The 21,403-nt window shown below is 41.5% G+C and overlaps 1 protein-coding gene across 7 annotated transcripts; it reads left to right on the forward strand.

Annotated features, from left to right (window-relative positions):
- Nucleotides 1-338: 338 nt before the first annotated feature.
- Nucleotides 339-18,451, forward strand: MRAP2 (melanocortin 2 receptor accessory protein 2). Of its 7 annotated transcripts, none has more exons than XR_010358404.1 (10): nt 339-1,229; nt 2,104-2,261; nt 4,174-4,224; nt 5,808-5,902; nt 6,571-6,719; nt 9,409-9,512; nt 9,905-10,054; nt 11,404-11,509; nt 12,818-12,917; nt 17,220-17,252. XR_010358404.1 is itself a non-coding variant. In XM_064412578.1 (7 exons), the coding sequence occupies exons 4-7, from the start codon at nt 6,683-6,685 to the stop codon at nt 17,569-17,571; spliced, it is 639 nt and encodes a 212-aa protein (XP_064268648.1). In that variant the 5' UTR covers nt 800-2,261; nt 2,941-3,048; nt 5,808-5,902; nt 6,571-6,682; the 3' UTR covers nt 17,572-18,451. The 7 variants fall into 7 exon arrangements, 1 of the variants encoding a protein (XP_064268648.1); XR_010358407.1 differs by lacking the exon at nt 4,174-4,224 and adding an exon at nt 2,944-3,048 and having other exon boundaries at nt 576-1,229; XR_010358405.1 differs by lacking the exon at nt 4,174-4,224 and adding an exon at nt 2,941-3,048 and having other exon boundaries at nt 577-1,229.
- Nucleotides 18,452-21,403: the final 2,952 nt, after the last annotated feature.

The raw sequence follows: 21,403 nt of genomic DNA on the forward strand, positions 1-21,403 counted from the left end.
CTAGATGATCTCCAGATGTCCTACCAACCCCCAGCGAGTCTGTCAGAGCAAGCTGCAGATATGATATTCCAAAAGGTCTTTTTGAAGAAGCAACAATTCATAGGTTTGGAAATTCAGATGATTGGTTTACCTCATCAGTGTATATAAGCATCTAAAGGGGGATGTCAAGAGGATGGAGCCAGGCTCTTCAACAGGCAGAAAGAGGTGCACAGGAAGTTCCTCTTGGACATGAGGAAGAATGTTACAGTGCAGGTGACCACACAGTGGTACACAATGCACAGAGAAGCAGTGGAGTCTCCCTCACTGGAAATATTCAAGAACCATCTGGATGCAATCCTGTGCAACATGCACTGGGGTGGCCCAGCTTTAACAGAGAGACTGGACCACCCGATTCACTGTGATCCTTTCCAACCTGATCCATCCTGTGGTTATGGTTCGAGAGACCTGAACCAAATCCCTGAAGATTCAGGGCACTGCCCCCCACCTCCTGGCGGCTGAGGCAGCGCCCCTGACAGCCTCCAGTGCTCCCCACCAGCTCCCGCTCACAAAGACTCCCCATGGCAAGCGCCTGGCCCCTCAGCCCCAGGTGCGGGCGGGCCATCCCCTTCCCTCCAAAGGCGATGTTTCCCCTTGGGATGTGCGAGCTCCGGCCCGGCCACGACACGCAGGTGTTGTTCCAGCTGGAGCTCCGCCTGGAGCCCGGGGCCGCTCCCTCCATCCCTGCCTGCCTCCATCCCTGCCTGCCTCCATCCCTGCCTGCCGCCCGCGCTGCCCATTGGAGCGGGAGCGTCACGCGGCCCATCCATGCCGCCCGCGCGGGCCGGGCAGCGCCCGCTGCTGATTCACCGGCAGCCAGCCCGCGGCATCCCGCCCGCTCCGTCCCGCCCGCTGAGCTGCCTCGGCTCGCCTCGGCTCGGCTCGGCTCGGCTCGGCTCGCCGGGGCCAGGGCGTTCCGGGAGGGCTGCGCCTTTCGGCCGGGACCGGAGCGGCGCTTTGGGATCTGGCCGGGCGGACGCGCCCGGCGCGGTAAGCGCGGTGCGGGGCGGGGGAGCCAGCGGAGCCGGGACACGCTCGGCCCTGCCCCGCCGTGTCCCCGCCGGTCCCATCCCGGGGTGGGTGCTCCCGGCTGGGCGGCAGGGGAGCCCCGAGCCCCTGGAGTTCAGCCCGCGGTTAACAGGTGGCCGAGGCGGTTCCGAGCAGGGAGCAGGCGGCTCCCGCAAGCCCTTAAGGTCTGAAGCGCTCTGCCGATTTTTCTTTCTTTTTAAATAATAATAATAATAAAATGCAAGAGGTGGCATTGTTCATTTGGGTGATGTGGAGAAGGTCAGCTGTAGGAAAGCTTGCGTCTCCTTTCTGAATTTCTAACGGAGTAATTCCTTCTGTATTCAGAAGCAGAACGGCTGAAAGGCACACTGACTGCTGAGCACTTGAATGAATTTAACAACTGAACCGAAAATGTTTGAAAAAAAATGTTTGGGGGGAAAAAAACATCCAAGATCAGTTTATTGTTTGTTTGTTGTGGGGTTTTTTAACTTTTTTCCCCCTCCAGGTAACATCTCTCTTTGTGCTTTCAGACTGAAGGGATGAACGCCTCTCTTCAATACAGCCTTAGATTACTTCTCCTGCTCTGTCTTGCCTTCTTTCTTTTCTCTGCGTGTTCTTCCCTAGTCCGTTGATTCTCATACTTTCCTCCTGCCCCCTCCCTCCCTTCCTTTTCCTTTAGCAGTCTCTGTTTTTAACAGTTGTCATCTCAGTGGCTTTTTCCTCTGGCCTCAACCTCTCTTGACAGTGACTGGTGTGTGAGTGCAGGTCTCTCTCCTGTCTGCCATTCTTTTTTTACTGGAAACAATCACCTTAGTGACAAGCTCGCAAAATTTCTCTCTGAGCAGTCCCTGTTCCCTGACATTTGCCTTTTCATCCTGTCATCCAACCTTGTTTGGCACATAAAGCTGGACGTGACTGGAAGCATAGACACACCACAAGTTTCTGTGACAGGCGTAGCTCGCAGAGAGATGGGACAGCGGTGGCAATGCTGCCTCAAAGTGCCCCAGCAGGGCTGGCTGGACTCTTTTGGAGGGAGCACTGAGGCACTTCTGTTTCCAGGTGTGTTTCCCAGCCCACTGCTCTGTCCTGGAGTGTCTCCCTGTTTTGGTCTGTTCCTCTCATTTGAACTTCCCAGAGGCTGTGCACACAGGGTCGCAGATTTTCGTAACCACTGTGGAAACATACAGATGTTTTGGTTTCTACTTAGAGATAATCAGGTAATAGTCCCCAGTTCTGGTTGTTTTTCTTGTCCATTTGTGGCTTTCTGTTCAGATTCTTAATCAGACAGTCAAGATAATTTTGACCACAGGAGTAAATGGCTGGAAAAATGCCAGGGGAATGGCAGGTCTCCATTGACTGACGACAGCCTGGCTCCATTCTTGTCAAAAATAATGAGACTTTCTGGGTGTCTCAATCACAACCAAATATATATAAAATAAATCAAGCTATTGCAAGATTTTTTTTTAAGGAAAAAAAAAACCCAGAATATTAATAGCTGGACAGAGTAATTTACTGCCTACTCTTTCCCTGGTCTCCCATGTACTCTTTGTCATGGAAAAGGTTTTGAGTGAAGCCTGAGGATATGCTTGCAGCTTGTTCAAGAGTTTAAATAAAATTTAAAGTCTTTTTACCTTTAATAGCAGCTCTTACTGGCAAAATAAGATTTTTAATAAGATAAGATAAATCTTATTACATAAAAATGATTCTGTGTACTCACTGCAGTGGGTTGTGGTGGTTCAGTGATGTTTTCTTGGCATCTAGTTACTTATTTATAACACAGAGACATGGCAGGGATGAGAATGGGAAAATTCAGACGTGTGCCTGTGAGTTGTGTACTGCTGTCTGATTTACCTGAGGAGAAATTTGTATTTGAGGCACAATTGTTTGCTTCTTCAGCAGTGCTGGAGGGAAGACTTAGATTTGAAGACAAGGGAAAAAAATCCCCCAGTTCTTGCTTGAAACAATCCCAGACCAGTTTGACTTTGGATGAACAGCTCCATTTCAGTGCTTAAAATTGTCACCAAACCAATTAAAGCAATATTTCTGCATTATGTTGTAGGATAACTACTAATGTTAAGAAAATATTTGTCATATAAGTGTGGCAATTTTAAAGGAAAGTCTCTATAATTTTGTTTTATTACTTCTTGAGGAAATGTAATATCTGATTCAAATTAAAAAGCTCATGTCTTATTTTGCATCTGAGAGATTACAGCTTCCAGACCCTGTGTGGATGAAAGAACAGGCTGAAGATTTCTCCACCACAGCAGTGTCAAACCCCAGCTGTGATATACCCAAGTGTGGGAGTAGCTCTGATAAATGGTCTGTCATACCTGTGTTGTTTGGGCTTTTTTCTTCCCTGCCAGCTGGTTTATCTTGCTCTGGCTTCAGCAGAGGCTGGGAGCAGAATTATTTCTGCAGGGAGAGCATTGAGAAGTGAAGAGGTGCTATGACAAGCGTGTTGTGGCCTGTGCTTCAGACCAGATGAACACTGTGTGAATATTAGGGAATTATTTTGTAATGGGAGAGAGGAAATTGTCATTGGCTTCCACTGTGCTTGCCAGCCTCTGTGGTGACTTTTTCACTGATGCAAAGCTAAAACAGAGCTATGAAATGAGATCTGATCACACTCATCCATTGTCTGGGCTGTGCAACCCATTAAACCCAGAGCCTGGCATGCTGCAGGTTGGCAGGGCTGCCTGTGCTGCAGCAGCAGCAGCCCTGGGGGGCCCAGGGCATCCCCAGGCATCTCTGGGGCTTGACACAACGGGAGCCCAGGTAGTTTTAGCTGTTAAGTCAGTGCTGAGTTTCCCAGGAATGATCACACGAGGGCAGTTCCTTCCTTCAGCCTTGCCCCTGTTACAAATGGTTGGTTTATGTGGGGTTATTTGAAGCACACCTGGGTGCCTCTGTTCTTGGGCTCAGTTGGGTTTACTGTGTTTCTTCATGATTTGCAGAGTAGGAAATTTGAGTCAGTCTAGTCTGGTACCCCTCTGCATTGAAATGATTTCTCAGTGAGTTGTTTTTCTTTCAAACTGAATACCATCTTTTACTTACAAAAAAATGGCAGTGTTTGTTCTGTCCCTTCTGTGGAGACTGTTCTGGGTTTGTTTTGTTTTTTTTTTTTAATAGGTTCTTACATGGTAGCACAAATAGGAGATATTTGAAAAGCAACTCTTACAGGTAGGTCATATTCTGATGGAGCCATTCCAATTGACCTGCAGTGTGCTGATCAGTGAGAGCAGATGGAGGGAGCTTTCCTTTCTCTCTGCTCAGAATAAGGCATTGGATTGACAGACTTCAGGGCTAGAAAGGAATTTAGAACATCCCCATCTCAGCACAGAGCTTTCTGTGAGAATAAAGCTAATAAAAATAAACATTTAATAAAACTTGCTTTACGGTTTTATCTTACCTCATTAGTAGATATGCCAGGGCTCTTTCACTTCAGGGTTTTCTACAACAAATCAGCCCAAGAGGTTAAAAAATTGTAGTGAGAAAGCAATTTATAATATTTCCTATTTTAACCTAAGGGAAAGGCAGCCTTTCTTTCGGGAAGTGTTGAATATATGATATACTATTGATGTCAGCATTTATAACATTATAAGACTGAAAAAGTGTCTGTACTTTAATGCTTACTGATAGGGCTTCTTCTAGTCTGGTTGGTCTTGAAGGAACTTGGGTTTGCAGCTGCCATACCTGCACATCTAAGAGGAGGGTGGCTTTTAGTGGGGAGAGGAAAATAAGCTGTTGGTGTAGTCTTGCCCTAGATGCAGGAAATAAATGGAATTATGGCTAATCTTTATTGCTTTTAGAAAATGCTGTCTCTTAAGACTGCAATATCTAAAGCTTTTGGTACTGGAGTTAAGCTAAGCCTCAGTGTGTTTTGGGAACAAGTGCCAGCAGCTCCCTACTAACAGCTCAGTGCAGACCTGAAACTTTTTAAGAGAAAGAGGAATGCAGATGCTCTGTGATACCATGTCAGGTATAATTCATCTCTCTTCTCAGAAAAGGCTGATGAGTGGGTTTATGCAGTATTTGCTTTATTCATTTTTAGAACCATACAGTCGGTAAATTCATAGTATGGCATGATTTCATATTAGTTTCTCCCTTAACTTCCAGGTGGCACCTGCTGAGTTGGACTGCTATGTGGGCATTATTATTTGCTGAGATTGTTATTGTCTATAGGAAAATAGTTGACAAATATTTTTAGCCTTTATTAAATTTCACTTTAAAATCATAACGTCATCACTTTTTAACTAGATACAAACAGCAGCTATACAGTTACCATGCAAATTGTATATAATGGTGTGGAGTTTGTGTGGGGTGATTAAGAGGTTTGTTGCTGGAGTTTACATTGCACAGTTATAGGATAATAAAATGCATGTTGTATGATGTGTAATATGGTGGTATGAAGCAAAGATGTCTGTAACTGTAACCCCTCATCCTTAGTTCGTGGTTTAAGCAGTGACTAAACCAGCTTTTTTCCCTTCTGTTGTTATAAACTCCTTCTGTGATGGATCCAACATCATTCTTGTTACTTTAGAGCAACAGGTCAGAAATTGCTGTTTCTGAACATCAGTAACAATCATAACCACGTTTAACATTGTACTTTCTTTTTTCTCCAAGAAAAGACCTAGGTATCAGAGTTGGCATTCATGATTGATTTTTAATTGTAAAGTCAGTTTTCAGATATCTTTCTTTCTTCTTCCCCCCCACCCCTAAATTTAACTCATTTTTATTGCTTGCTTTCTTCTCTTTTATTGCAGGTGGAATTGAGTATTCCCCTGAAAAGATCACAAATTTGAACTCAAAACCTGCCCACTTAGAGTATTGAGAATTAACAAGAAACAAGGATTCTTAGGTGAGTATTTCCTGCAGAGTTTTCTGTCTGTGCTTGGGAGCAGCACAGTTTGTTCAAAGCCACACGGTAGGGCTGTAGAAAGATGGGGTCTGTACTGCTTTTCAGCTGATGCAGTGCAGCAGTGTAAATAAGTTTGTGGCTGGTTTTTTTCCTTTGTCTTTTTCTCTGACTTCACCTCCTAGTCTTTGTGATGGAGTAAAAAGGAATCTGAGGGTGGCTGACTCCCTTTTCCCTCATGCACAGTATTGGTGCTGCTATGAGAACACAGAAGATAAGGGAGCTGCTGGAGTTGTTAACTTCTCATAGCCACCAGCTTCTGGGTTAACTCTGCTGCCTGGCTGATGGAGCTGATGCACCAGGGTATAGTGCCAAGCTTTCTCAGCCTGGGACTTCCCACAGTTTGGAATGTTCCTTCTTTTTTTCCCCTGCCTGGGTTTTGGGATCTTCAGAGTTTGCAAGCGGACAATGGTTTGTTCATTTGTTCTTTTGAAAACCATTGAGTGCTTTGATTCTGTGGCACTAAGCAGAATAGAAGTATGTGGAAAATAGATGTAGTTTGTGACTGAAAATCCACCAAGCTCTGTGTGTCTACCATACTGGTAGTTTCTCTTGCTCCAGAAGCAAACAGTACATAAACAATCCACATGGTTTTCTTTCTGTGCATGCAGGTCAGCTTTGGAGGGAGTTGCTGCTGGTTACAAGGACAGTTTCAGACACACACAAAACCAGATATGCCTTTGTAGTCTCAGTGGTGGTATAAGCCATGAAGTTGTGTTGCAGATGTGGTGTGTGTTCAGTTTTGCTTTCATTTTGAAAGGTAAGTGGATGAGAGCCTCATGCAATGTATCAGTGATGTCCAGATTGGAGAAAATAGTCCAGCTGCATGGAGTTTGATATCCTGCAGCTGCTGTTCAAGGGCAGGGGTTTCATGCCAACACAGACAGCCAGACTAGCTTGCCCAGGTGCCACTGGCTGCTGTCAGGCCAGCTGAGACCTTACAAACTTTCACACAGGTTACAAACAAGTTCTCATGAAGGCATAATTCAACTCCAAGAGCTGAATGGGGAACATCTGGTTACATCTTTCTGCAGAGAGCAACCCAATGCTCCTGAAGAAAGCCCTGAGCACTTGCCCTTTTTAGTTTCCAGGATGCAGACCTGCCTAAATTTCTGGTTAGCAGCACTGAACACAGTCCTGCTTTGGGGTTTCTCAAATAATCAAAGTAAAGCTTTTTGCTCCTGACTTGCTTCTGAAAGAAGAGAACTGGAGTGAGGAAAGCCTGTCTGCATCCATACACATCAAAATCAATAGAGAGGCTTTCATGTTTGCCTCAAAAGGCTCCTGTACCTTCCAGAAAAACCCTCAGCCAGGTCAATTAGAGGAGGTCCCTGTGAAGCTCCAGAGCTATGGGCTGAATCATGGCTCTCTGTGTCTGACAGAAAGAGTGTTTGAGAGCATCTCCTGGAGGAATTCCTTCTTAGAAGTGCTTACCTCTTACCTGAATCCCTGCATGACCTGTTGCAGCCAGGCAGATGCACCTCACAGGCTGCTACTGTGCCAGCTCAGCCTGCCTTGCTCTTCCCAGGAGATGCAAGGTCTAAATAGCCACTTCTTTCACTGTGCTTGTCCTTGTACCACCGTGTTAGACTGGCTTTTAAAGTAGAATAAAAGGTTTTCACAAGTTTGAGGCTGAGTTTTTGGAGGTATTCAGACAGACAAAGCTTACAAGTGAGCTGAAAGTTGGTTTGGAACAGTGCTTATGCTTAGCCCTGCTGGTTGATTTAGAAGCATATTTATATGTCCTTCAAAGTGCAGATTAGGCAGAGAGCTAACTCAGCTTTTCATTAGCTTTTCTCCCTCTGATAGTGGCTTGTCTACAGTGAAAGCAAGTCTCCACATGCATGCAGTCAGAGGTGAAAAGCTGGAGCTTCTAATGCTAACCTAATGCTGTACTGGGACAGATTCTTTGTGTCCTGGACATGGCTATCCTCCCCATAAATCATAAATTGACACTAGTGACTAGAGTGGGAGAGAGCTCTGCATGTGGCCCAATGAATCCCATCTGCACAGGGATTCATTGAGGTGGGAAGAAACAACATTTTTCAGAGTGTTCCTGTATTCTGAAGTTTTCTACAAGTGGATTTCCTCTCCTTTTGCAATACTGAAAGGAGGGAGGTGACAATGGCCATAAGTGATGCCATGTGAGGAATATTTAAATGAAAGGCTTTTCTAGAAAGTTATAAAACGTAAAAACAGTCTTTAAACAGGACTAGTCAATGTTGTCAAGAGATATGTCATCAAAAAAATGTTGAGGAGAAGGGGGAAAAAATGGTGGGAACACTGTGTGGCTCCATGTTTCATCACAAAACAACACAAAGTCCTTTAATAAACAACTGACAGAGCTGAGATGGGAGCAAACTAGGACAGGGATCCTGGGGTCTTCTCTGTGCCACTTCCTTCTCCCAGAGGCAGCAGTTGCTTTAGTTGATTAAAATAAGAAAGTTTCTGTCTAAAGCTTAATCAGACATTCTATCTTTAATTTGAAGAAATGGAAAAGCCAAGGAGGAACTTTACTGCCAACACAGGCACTTTTAGTTAGACTTACCTCTTTCTCTGTGTCCATTCTGAAAGGGTTGGAAGTACAAGATGAGAAACATCCTCAGCCTTGAACTGTGTTCTCCACAATATCCATATTTTTTTCCTCCTCCTCTATGCTTCAGGCTATTTATTAATGCTGGAGGCTTTCTGAATGGCTCAGGGGAGGGTGAGGATAATGTGGTGAAGCTTCTTATCCTGATCCAAGAATGGGGTTGGTCATTTCTCTCCCCAGCCCACCCCTTCACCTTTCCTGCTGTCAGATTGCTCATTCTGAAAACTAAGTTGGTTTGGGTTGAAAATAGATCCATTTATTGTTTTAAACGATTTATAACTTGCCAGTCAAGTTTTTTGTTATGTGTTTAAATTTCTGAATATTGTATTTAAGTGTGAAGTTTACTTTTTCAGGCATACTACTTATTTAAAATTGCTTTGAAGCATTACTGCCAGCATTTGGTCATGATAAAATAGCTGCAGAAGGAATTATTTTACAAATTTGAAGTGCTGTTCATATTACCTGAGTGGAAGTGTTTCTTATTTTGTACCTGATTTTTCATTCTTTATGATGGCTCTCCTGGCACTTGAAGTGTTAGTCAGTCCTGCTGGGTTTTAATTGAATCCAGAACTATCCAAAGCTCAGCTTGCTTTCACAAAAAGTAATTTGAAATATGTTTCAATTTGGATTTCCTGACTACAGCTACTGCAGCACATGTTTTGTGCAGAGATGTGCTTTCTTTTGGTGTGCATAAAACTGTCTCATATTCTGAAAAAAATTACTCTGCAAGGCTCTAGTACAGAATGGTGGTAATGACAGAGATATCTAGCAAGATAATTTCATGATGCTCAGTGTTGCTTTGCAGTTTTTGCTAATCTGTGAGGGAAATCACTCCTGTTTTCTTTTCCTTCTGTAGTGGCATATTGAGCCATTTATCAGCATAGAGAAATTTAGGTTGGAAGGGACCCCTGGTGGTCATCTGGTCCAACCTCCTGCTCAAAGCATGTTAGACTAGATCAGGTAAACCTTTCCTTTTATCTAATATGAATTTCCCGTTACCCATTTTTTGTCCATTCCTTCTTGTCCCCTTACTGTGCACCTCTGACAAGAGCCTGGCAGCAGCATCTCTGCACCCTCTGAGTGAAGACAGCACTGAGGTCTCCCTGCAGCTGTCCCTTCTCCAGGCTGAACAAACCCTTAGGCTCTCCTGCCTCCTGTGCTTCAGCTCCCCAAACATCTTGGTTGCCTTTCACTGAGCCCCTGAGTCTGTGTCTGTGTCTGTAATTAGGGGAAGGATTGAGAGGGGATGGGATAGCCTTGTCTGATGAGGCAGTGATCCAATAGATGAGAAAGAACAAAAACCCAAAAGCTGTGCTAGATGCAGTCTCCATTAACGCATTTCATATCCACAGGTCTGTGTTTGCTGAGGCGCACGATGTCTGCCCTGAGGCTGATCTCTAACAGAACCTCCCAGCAGGCCTTGTCCAACTCTGATTACACCTGGGACTATGAGTACTATGAGTATGGACCAGTGTCATTTGAAGGTCTGAAGGCTCATAAGTGTAAGTTCAGTAGGGACACACTTCATGCAGCTCAGCTTCCTGCCTACGTGTTCCTGTTCTTCACTTGTGACTGAATATTGTACAAAAACATCTCTCTCCTAATCCCTAAGATAGCCAGGAGATACTTGTGACTGGCAGAGATAAGAACAAAATCACTTTTTGTGCCTTTGAAAATGAGGAAGCCTCAGTAATGTTAGTGAGAGGCAAAATAGGTAGCAATGATCACAAGACTTGGAACTGCTGCCAGGATATGAGTCTGTATTATGAAGAAAAGGAAGGCCAAACCTGCACATTGAAAATGTAGAAGTATCCTGTGAATATGTATTTGTAACTTTGGGCAGTATAAATGTCCTTCATACCATATTTGTTGAACAAAACTTGGGTTATGTACTGTTAATTTTGAATAAGTGGTTAGAATTTAGTAGGTTTGAATAATTTCCACTGAAGTGAGTGAGACCTAAATCAACTATTGAAGAGAGCTCAGGATACCTGCTTGAATTCTAAACAAATTCAAATGATGTAATTTATACAGCAGAGGGTTGGAAGTGTTTCAGGAGTCACAATAAAGCAAGGGTGATGTGGCATTAAGCTCAGTAAACTTAAGAATTCGGTTGGGAGCAGGGATGTCCAACCAACCAACCACAAAACAGGCTTGTTATTCAGCATACAATAGCAGGTTTGATTTTTGTGGTGAGCAGTACTTTACTGGAGCCTTGATTATCTTTTTTTTTTTCTTTTTTCCTTTGAGTTAAGTTTTTCAGCTTGATTGCTACAATCTGTGTGCATATTTTTTCGTCATCTTGATTGCGTTTTACATTCTGGCAATTAATGCACCTGCATACCATCCAAGCATGTCTGTCTAACTGGAAGGTATTAGTAGCTATAAATGTTTAAGTGGTAAATTTTTTAAAGGGAGTATTTATTTTTAGATTAAATCTTCAGGCACTACAATATCCAGCAGGATGAGCTATTTTGTATTAGGAAGGTAAGGTATATATTTATTAAGTGAATACAGACTGTCCTTACAGAATGATTCTGAAAGTAATTTAAGTGCACATAACATGTGGAATTACAGAAAAAAGCTCATGGCAGAATGCTTTAAACAGAAAAGGGTATTAAAATTTCCTCCCCCTCCATCACAGAGACCTATACTCAAACCAGTTATTTTACACAAGCTGTTGAGAGGGGAAGATATGCCATAGGAAAGATGGAATAAATATTGCAGTGGGAGACTTGAAAGTTAACCTCCTTAGCTTACCTGAGAAAGGGATTAAGGAGAGACTTCATTGTGATAAAGTATTTTCTCAGGGAGAAAATCTCAAGTTGCAGCAGGCATTTTGATTTTGCAGGGAAAGAGAGAATGGTTTGAGTTGATTTCCAGTTTCCACATCTGCCTTTTAGCATGGAAGATATTTCCCAGTGGGAGCAGGATTAACAGCTGGGGTCAAGCACCAGGTAGGATAGCTGATTCCTGGTTTTTTCAGTGTCTTTAGTTAGTCCTGTAGGAAATGCAACAGTTCTGTGCTGTGCCTGCTGCACTGGGTCAGACATTACAGGCAGTGAGGATCTCTGAGGCTTGGTAGTGGCTGTGTAATGACAAGTAAGGGTAGAAAGCATTTCTGTTCTGGCCAAGCCTTCCCTCCTGAATGTTTGTATGTTAATGGTTTTGAACTTCTACAGTGGAAGTTTTGAATACTTGTATAAGAAAAGAGTAACTAACTTAAATGACAGGTGAAAAAAAACCCAGAGTGCTGATGGGTCTTGGGCCAGGTAATAGCAAGTGTTGGTGCTGTCCAATTTGGTCCATGGTAATCAGTTGATTGTGTCTGGAAATATCTTTGTTCCACTTGAACCTCTCTAAATCAAGTTCCTGGAAACTCTAAACAGCTTTGAGCAACTGTGAATCCACCCTGAAGTTGTAAGTGGACATAGATTTTTTTTTAGTAGTGCTGGCAAATTGCCTACAGTCCATTTGCTATAAATGAGAAGAGTACATAGAGTTTAAGCACACAGGCAAAAAGCCATGCTCTTCCCAATGGCTGCTATATTTGGCTATTGCAGTGTTGTTTTTCTATTGATTAACTGCTGGTTTGACTTTTTGTCTAAATCTCTTGTGCTCCTCTGACACTGTTTGCAGTTTTCCACACTTGAGTTGGAAACCCAAATTGAAAATGATTCAAAAATATCTGGTATCTGTTGGTTATTGATATGTATTGAAGTAGCAAATAGTTTTATCTGTGGTTCTGTTTCTTGCAGAACCCTCTGTCTTGCCACTAAAAGGTCTTCCTAAACATATTTTGTCAAAGAAATCCATTTAAATCCAGAAACTTAATGGTCTGGGGCAGAAATAACCTAAAAGAGCAGGAGTTCAGTTCTACAGAGACAGAGAATATGGGGAAAATCAAATAATCCTCTTTCCTATTTCTAGCACTGAAGTTCCAAAGCAATGCTTGGAAATGGGCCTGGCATCACACAGGGAGCTCCTCTTATTTTACTTACCAAGAGAATTAACTTCCCTCGGTTATCTACTCTCTGGTTTGTCTAGATATCAGTAAAATTTGGTCTCAAAATGAGATTTTCAATGGCAGCTTTCTGTTTAAAAATAGATAAAGATAAATTTGATTATCCCTTCTCTTTGTCACCCAGAAATAAGCTGCAAATTGTTTTGGGTTTACGCTTGTGCTGCCTGTAGAAGGCAGCTTTTTGCAAGTGCAAGTAAAATATTGATCATCTTGTTTCCTTTTTTTTTTTTCCTTTCACCAGATTCCATTGTGATTGGATTTTGGGTTGGTCTTGCAGTTTTTGTCATCTTCATGTTTTTTGTCCTGACCCTGCTGACGAAGACAGGAGCACCACATCAAGAGTGAGTCTGAAAATGGGAATAACAAACCCAGCCTGCTGCATTTGTGGCACACCACAGCTCTTGCAGCCCCCAAACATGCAGAGGCAATGCTGACATTGTACCATCTTGTTATAGTCTGTTCTTATGAAACAGTGCAGCCTGTCCTCATTTCAAGAAATCTTAGCATTTTCATTCTAAAGGGATGTTTTGGGTAGGCTGCCAAACAGGTGCCTTTGGATTCTTGTTTTGTAAACAGGTGGGATGGTTCTAAGTAGGCTCAAGTTTTCATGGAGTGATACTGTGAATATCAACAGAGTAGATACAAATAAAATGCAGTGCAGATGTTGAATTAAGGAAGCTGTAGCCTGGCTAGTTTCCAAATGTTTGTTTGTTCAGTCCAAAGACAGATTTGGGTAGTGTTTGCAAAATCTTCCCTTAACCCCTGAGACCTGAGTGTCTTTGTTTCTGCTGAAAATTGCAATGAATGCTGAAGTAGAGACCAACTCAACATTTCTTTAAAGCCAGGGTCCCTTGAAAGTCCTCAGCTTTTTATTCTTTCTGGCTGATAAGTGTGTGCAGACCATGCCTTGCCTCAGTGGTTTATCTGCATTTGCACAGGATGCAGGCTGCCAGTGTCCCTTCCCCTGAGTAAGTTTGAACCCACATCTGCTCGCAGGCTCGTGTGCCATAAAGTCGAAATAAAAAGCCTCTCTGGAGTGTGAGATTGCTGGCAGGCAGGTAGCAATGATGAGAAGCTGATTGTAAAAGGCAATTGCTGCTGCTTATCTCTTCCTAAAGCAGCCTGTCTCTGCCTCCTGCAGCCCCTTTGCTATTTAATCACATGCAAACTGGCTCTCCATGGAACTGTGTAATAGCACATCTCAAGAGACAGGCCACGTTAGAGATGGATGATGTACATCCTGAGCCTCTTCTGTGCTCCTAAAGTTTTGCTCCTGTGAGAAGAAAATAGAGTCAGAAGAATCCAGCTTACCAGAACGGAGGTGCTGGTATTTTTGCTTCCCCTACAGACTGTTATGGAGTAGCCAGACATTGCTCCCAAACAGATTTAAAATCCATGTAATTGTTGTGTGTCCTTTTCACATCTTATTTATTAGCTGAGCACGAGTCTGGATCCCATGTGGATGATTTGAGAGGGGAAAAAAATATGAAGTAAAAATTACATATATAGAGAGAATTTAATACAGATATTTGCCAAAAATTTTTACACGTGTAAAAAATTACTTTCAGGTAGCAGAGGCCTGCTTGCTATCTCCCACCTTTTTCTGCTTTTTCATCAATTTTCTCAGAACAGTGTCCTAAAGAGTTGGTGAAATGTCCACCTTTGGTCATCTTCTACATCCAGAAATGTAACCAGAATTCAGTCTTGCCTTTCTTGAGACTTCCAGAAGTCCCTTCTGTTTTACACCTTATTATAATTTTTCTTCAGTTGCTGGAGTGAGGCCAATTATTCCTTTCTGTATTTTTTATAGATCTCAGCAGCTTTGGGAGCTGTGTGCCTGAGTGCTTGCCATGCATGCTGAGTTGGCACCTTTAACAAATTTGAGGGTTTTTGCCACTTGCTGATGAAATGCTCATGGTACTGAACATGGATCCTCTGAGAATACACTAAGAGCAGTGAATACAGTTGGGTTCTCTTATTTTTGATACATGTGTATAAAAACTGGAGAACAGCTACCTGTAAAACCACTTGTTTTAGTTTGCCTGCATCTTCTGTTTCCATGCCTGACTGGATTCTTCATGGCTTGGCGTTTCATTAGTGAGCTGCCTTGAGCTCTCCTTTAGAAATAGATGTTACTGGGATTCCCAGGTCCTGGGAGAAAGCCAGCTTGATTGATGGATGAAGTCTCTGCCTTCAGGAAGGCTATTTGGCTGTTCTTTAAAGTACCATTAATGTGAGAGATTAAGTGTATCTGGGCTCAGATGGATGGATCCAAAGTACAGTGCTCTGAAATTTTTTTTTCTATTAGTATGTTTTTCTTGGCTCAACATAAAGGGCCGCGATAGGATGTACTTTTCAAAATTACACAAGATGTTCAGAATTAGGTACGTTCTCAGACCAGAATGGACAGGATATAGATGGGCACTGGCAGAAATGTAATGAGGTATGGAAATTATATCTGTTGCATTTCTCTTTTGTTCACTTGCATATATAAGTATGTGTGGAACATTAGTTTGTGCAACTGAAAAAAAATATTTGGCAATATTTGAATTTCCAAAAAATGTTCTCATTCATCACTAGGAGAGGAAAGCATTCCATGTTTGTTTCTGCATTTGAACATGTCCTTAAGAGCATATTTGTGCAACAAATGCAACCTATTTATACAAAATGCAACCTATTTTTACAAAATATTGGCTGGTGTAATCTCAAAGCAGTAAATGTTAGGTAACTGATTTTTTTTTTCTTTTTAAGAAATCAGTTGATCCCAGTTGACCTGGGGTTTTTGAGGCTGCTTTTCTTGAGTGTTCTGAAAAATACCTGCTGAGGAAATCTTGCAGATTGTAACAGCAAGACTATGCAAGCTTCTAGTCTAGTTTTTAAAAAAAATGTAATAAAATTTCGCTCTAAAATTCAAATATGGTGTTTGTGAATTTCAAAATCCAAAAATATCACTGTATATTAGATCATGTGTTCTCTGCTCATGAACAGTTTTGTGCTTCATCATATATCCTCAGTATTCTGGGTCATTGTAAAATGTATTTGCATCTTCCATTAAGATTAGGTTGCCGTTGTGAGTCTTGTGTGCCCCTCTGCATGGTCAGCCTTTGCTCCTTCATGCTTCACTGGATTATGAAGCACTTTCCACACCTATGAAGTAATTCCACTCTTGTAGTGGATGCATTTTAAACTTTCTTCTGCAGTCACTTCTTCCTGGGCTTACAGTGCTTGTCCATCTTTCTGTGCTTATTGCCACTTCTACTGCCTGTGCCACAACACTACCTAGAAACTCTTGGGACAGATTTGCCAAATTATATATGAAACTAAAACTCAGAGTGGTGCTTTTTACTGCATCATAAATACATAAATGTCAGTTGTCAGTTCAGAATTATTCCAGGCTGTTTGCCTCCTGCTGTGTATATAGTAGATTATTACTTGGTTACTGGTAGGTCTTACATCAATTTAATGTTATTCTTCTGCCTGGTTCACTTTGAAATGCAGAGTGAACCCATACAGTTTTGACAAACTAGAGAACTACTTTGATTTCTAGGCTAGTGGAAGTGATTTTGTGAGGACAGAATTCCCCCATTATGTAATGGAAGTAAATTAGCTTTTGACAAGCAGGGATCTTTAACTGTTCCTGAAAGACTAATAGTAGGTATCCTGTGAACATTTTAGTGGGTGGATTTCTGAAGATGCCATCTGAGGCACTTATCTCCTACTGCAGGCTTGAGGAAATGAAATTGCACTGAAAACTCTTCAGTGCTGGGTGGACCTTTAGGTGTACAATTAGCATTATTTGCTACAGCTCCCGATGTAAACAGTATGATTTATTAGTTCTTAACAAAATTCATATTCTCAGAATATGTTTCATTGCTCATTCTCTGAATACCTCTACTGCCTTCCAAATGCAAATAACTTGCATTTTGTGATGATGGCATATAAATTCAGCCTGACGAAGAATGAATCTGTAGAACTGCTATCTAGCTTGAGCTCTTCTCACCCCCAGCTGCAAATGGCTCCTGCACGAGTCCGTGCAGATTGGTGCTGGTTGGAGATAAGATTTATAACGAAAACTGCCAAAACACATGTTAAACTATCCTTCCTGGGCTGCCTGGATTGCTAAGACTGCCAGTGTTTAAAGCAGTCTTTGGTTCCAACTCCCCTAATTTGGAAATATGGATGTCATTCATTGAAGTCAGTGGAAAAGATGGTTTGATGTCTGGACAAGCAAGCACTCAATGCCCTCAGTAAGAGCAGAGCTGCCTGTGCCTCAGAAACATTTGCTCGTCAAGGACTTTTCTCAAACTGTTCCTATGAGCCATTTAAAACAATTTTTACTACTTGAAATCAAGAGTGTTTATAAACTCATTCAGTGAGGTGACTATTACAGTATATTGATTACTAGAAGTGCCATTTAAGAGTGCTAGCATTAACTTATTCCCATGGAAAATTGTCATGACAAATGAAGACTTAAATTTCTTCAGCAGAAAATAATAAACAGTGCTGGCTTTAAAAGTCTGTGGTAGACAAACTGTAGGGTTTCCTTTTCTTCTGATCATAATGGTTACTGAAATCAAACTTGTTGATAAGAACTCAAATAGTTCTACTTTTGTATTTACTGTATTTTTCTTGTTCCTCCATAGCAATGCAGAACTTTCTGAAAAAAAATTTCACATGAACAGCTTTGTGGCAGATTTTGGAAGACCTTTGGAATCTGAGAGGGTCTTTTCTCACCAAATGGCTGAAGAATCCCAGTCACTTTTCCATTTCTGCATTAATGAAGTGGACCATATGAACAAAGAAAAAGCGAGTCAGAAAGGTCCAAGTCTGGAGAGTAATACCCACTTCCAGGAGGTTCCCAAGAGCAGTGGAATGTTTGAGGAAGACCTACATTGTCTTACAAAATTTAACATTCCTAATTTTGTGAACACTGAGCAGAACTCTTCCTTAGGTGAGGATGATCTCCTCATCTCAGAGCCACCAATCCTTTTATAAAGCAAACTGGTTATGCAATCTTAACATTGGATCCTTGATTGAAATATCTTGTACTTTAAGGGAAACATCCCCATTATTGTCCAGTTTGAAGCCTTTCTTGGCCTCCTGCTCTTTTGACAGAAGGTAGTTCAGACCTGTGCTTTTTATTGTATGTGAGACTGACTGTATTGATAGAACTCGGTTTAGACAGGAAGACACTGAATGCTTTATTCTGATGCCTTCTGTGGTCTAAAACTTATGCCCAGTATTATTTTTGCTTTTTGATTTTGTTTGTATGTTTCTTGTACTGTTCTTCATTTTTAAACGATTACTTATGACCAGCTTCTGAAGGATAATAATTTACAAGAATAGTGAAGGCTGGAGCCTGGCAGTGGGAGGTCTGTGAAAATTCATTGGCCAAGAAAAGTGTAAATGTCAAAGAAGACTGAAAAAAGGAAGAAACAGCCCCTGGGGATGCTCTGTAGTTTCTGCTGCGCCCAATAAGGATGCCTGAAGCTGAGCACCACAATAAATACCTGCTTGGGACTAACTTCAGTTTCTGATCCCTAACTGCTTTTTTGGTGCAGGTTAAACCCAATTTACAAAACTTCCAGAGGAAATACCTTGCAAATTAAATTGTTTGGTTACAGTGTTTACAAAATGCTATCACCACCTGCTGCTGAGTAAAAACAAACTGGTGCTTGTAATTATATTGCAGAATGACACCTCAGCAGCTGCTCATGATGACATGGAATTAGTATTCTATACACACACACAAAATGGTGATTTGACTCTTTCTTTTTTTTCTTTTTTTTCTGCTAATTGCTGGACTCAGTAGCTAAATCACAGGAAATAAGAAAAACCCTATTTTTCTTTTGCCAATAAAGTTACTACATGCAAATGCTGGTGGTATGCTAAGCTGGTGTCATGTGTTGCTAATAGGCTGAACCTTCTATGCTTTTTGCCTTTATAAAAGATCATTTCTCTACTTACTGGCAAATGAAGTGCCTGCAGGCTTTTTGCTGAGGGGACCAACTCCAGCAGTATAGCTAAGCTGTGCTTGCTCCATCTTCTTTTGTCCTCAACTGCGATAGTGTTGCAACCCCAGCTGTTCTCCAGTGAAAGATTTGGTAAGGATTTGAATAGGTATAGTTTCAATCTTTATTTTTTAGAGATGCAATTAAGTTCTGAACCTTTGAGAGTACTTAAAATTGTATTTCAGCTTTCTTCAAAACTAATGACTGAATGGTTTTAGAGCAAACATGTAAGGGTTCAAACCCTTTGCTGGATTTCAAGTATGCTCTACACAAAGTTCTTAATTGAGATGAAAAGAGTGTATTCCAGATATGCCTAACTGGATTTTCTTGAAATTAACATGCTTTGTATCCAACATATCTGTGTTCCAGGTTTGAGAGCTGCTGATACATTCTTCAGCCACTAAAATGCTGATTAATTAACCCCTTCTTCACCTTACAAATAGGAAAAAGAGTGAATGGGTTGTGCATTTAAAGAATACAAATTGTGTAGGAGGAGTGAAAGGAAACATCTTTTGTTTTTATGTCCTGTGCCCTTATTACACACCACTTACAGCTCAGTTTCCTGTTTTCAAATGTGTTTTTTGCAGGACTTGCTAGTGTTTAAAGCAACAGGATTACACTTAAAGCAGAGACTTTAAAACTAGCACATTATTGCTGAAAATAGTTCCCAAAGACTGAAATGAACCCTGTTCTGAATGAGTACAGCTCCATGACCTGCAATGCACAGCTCCAGTAAAATGTTTCTGGTGCCTTCTTTCACAGGAAATACATAACTACAACTGTGAAGGCTGTAAGTGTGGACTTTCCTTTTCCTAAATTTGGGAAATCTGTCTCTGAATCTACTTCCTGCTGAGGCACCTCAGTACCATTAGCTATCTGATGGTTAAAGTTTGAAGCTCAGTATCATTTTTGCTAACTCATTGTGGGACTTGTAGTAAATGGAGCTTTTATAGCTGATTTCTGGATGACTGAGCTGCCTTCGGTAATGTTTGAGCTATTATTTTATTTTTTCCCTTGTTGTGCTTGAAAACAGCAATGCTGCTTGAAGGAATGGCAAATCTATGTGGAATCCATCTTCTTTTCAACTGAGAAATGAAGGGTATTTTTATGCCATTTAAAACTACTTTTTATAGATTGTTTAGGCTGGAAAAAGACCTTTAAGATCATAAAGTCCAACCATTAATTCAGTACTGCCAAGTCCCCATGTAAATCACCTCACTCTGTGCCACATGGCTTTTCAAACCTCTGGAGATGGTGACTCCACTGCCTCCCTGGGCAGTCTGTTCCACAACCCCTTGGGGGGAAAAATTCTCAAAAGTTTCAGAAGTTTCAAAATAATGCAGATGGGGTTTTAGAAAAAGAAGACACTGCTATTCCCTGTAGGCTAGCCTATGCTTTTCTTCTGCTACCTTAAATCTCAGTGGCTTTTCTTTGGGTACATAACTACTGCTTTGGGCAAAAAAAGGAAGCATTTTGTGTATGGATACTGGGAATAATGCCTAGATGAAAGGTGCTTAATAAAATGACCCAGAGATTATTCCATCTTAACTTACAACACATTTGAACTGCATAGTATATATACTTCTGCAGCATGTATTAATCCTGTAAAGCTATTTAAGTGTTTGGTTCCTGCTTCTACTCTTTCCTGATGACAGATCTACTTTTTTTCATCTTATCTCTCTTCTATATTTAAGGTCCTTCATGCTGCTTTTCTCAGAAAAAGAACCTGCCAGTCCCCACTGTAGGGCTCCCACACCACTCCAGAGACACTGTGGCAGCAATGGTCTGATTCAGATTTTTGCTCTGCCTCAGAGCAAACGCAAAAATGTTCTGCAGTTTTCAAAAGCAGCTATTTTAAGGCTGTCCTTCCTTTTTTTTCCCTTTTAGATAATCATAGCCATATTTTGCCTCAGGGGAAAGGGCAATATATAACCTGTTAAAAAATAATCTTTTCTCAGAAAATCAACTCATTGATGCACTAGAAGGAGAATAGAAAATGTTCTAATCAGAGTAATCTTCAAAAGGAGTACTTGCAATTGAGTGGTGTTTGAAAATTGAATTTTTGTGAGTTTTCTTAGTGCTTGGCCTCAAGCCTCTTCTCAAAACTCAGTTTAAATGCATCACCTGCAGCAGATTTAACTGCAGAGAGACATAGCTCCTCTAAGCCATCTATAGATGTTTGTTTGCCTAAACATGACTTGTATTCTGGAAGAACTTACTAGGTCAAGTTATTTATCCGAGTTTTCAAAGCTAAATACTTGAAAAATGCTCTTCTATATTAACAAGTTTTAGTTGTGCATCTTAAAAAAAAAAAAAAAAGGCAAACCCCCAAAACCTATAATGTAAAATCAGTAAATGCCTGCTCATAGAGAAGAAAAAGAATGGTAAAACTGTGATCATCTCCAGTGCAATCCAGAGCCATACAGTCTCTGAGACTGCAAGGTGAAGTCAACAGGATATATTTGTAATGAAATTAAGTATTTATGCACCTGAGCCCTGGACCCTGAATACTGTAACACTGACATTTTTTGCCACTTTTTAGGCTTGGATATTGACAGGTAGCAAGGGCAGCAGAGACCTGCTACCACACGTTCTCCAATGAGAGCAATAGAGGCCTGTGCTTTCTTATTTTTGGATGAGAGGTATGTAGTTAGCTGTATGAAAGGCTACTTTCAGTTCAGAGATATCACTGGATTTCTCTTCAAGAGTCAGGGCAGCACTTGATACATGACCCCCTCATTCCTTGCAGAAGTGGATTTGCACAGCTAGTGCTGGTATATTTGTCCTGTTTCCTTGTACTTTCCAGAATAGGTTAA

This window comes from Passer domesticus, chromosome 3 (genome assembly GCF_036417665.1).
Source record: "Passer domesticus isolate bPasDom1 chromosome 3, bPasDom1.hap1, whole genome shotgun sequence".
NCBI lineage: Eukaryota > Metazoa > Chordata > Aves > Passeriformes > Passeridae > Passer > Passer domesticus.

What these genes read in the sequence shown, in the direction of transcription:
- MRAP2 (XM_064412578.1), top strand. Translation starts at nt 6,683, where the DNA reads ATGTGGTGTGTGTTCAGTTTTGCTTTCATTTTGAAAG. An exon ending in TTTTGCTTTCATTTTGAAAG is followed by an intron (nt 6,720 to 9,904) that starts GTAAGTGGATGA and finishes TCATATCCACAG; the next exon opens with GTCTGTGTTTGCTGAGGCGC. An exon ending in AGGTCTGAAGGCTCATAAGT is followed by an intron (nt 10,055 to 12,817) that starts GTAAGTTCAGTA and finishes TCCTTTCACCAG; the next exon opens with ATTCCATTGTGATTGGATTT.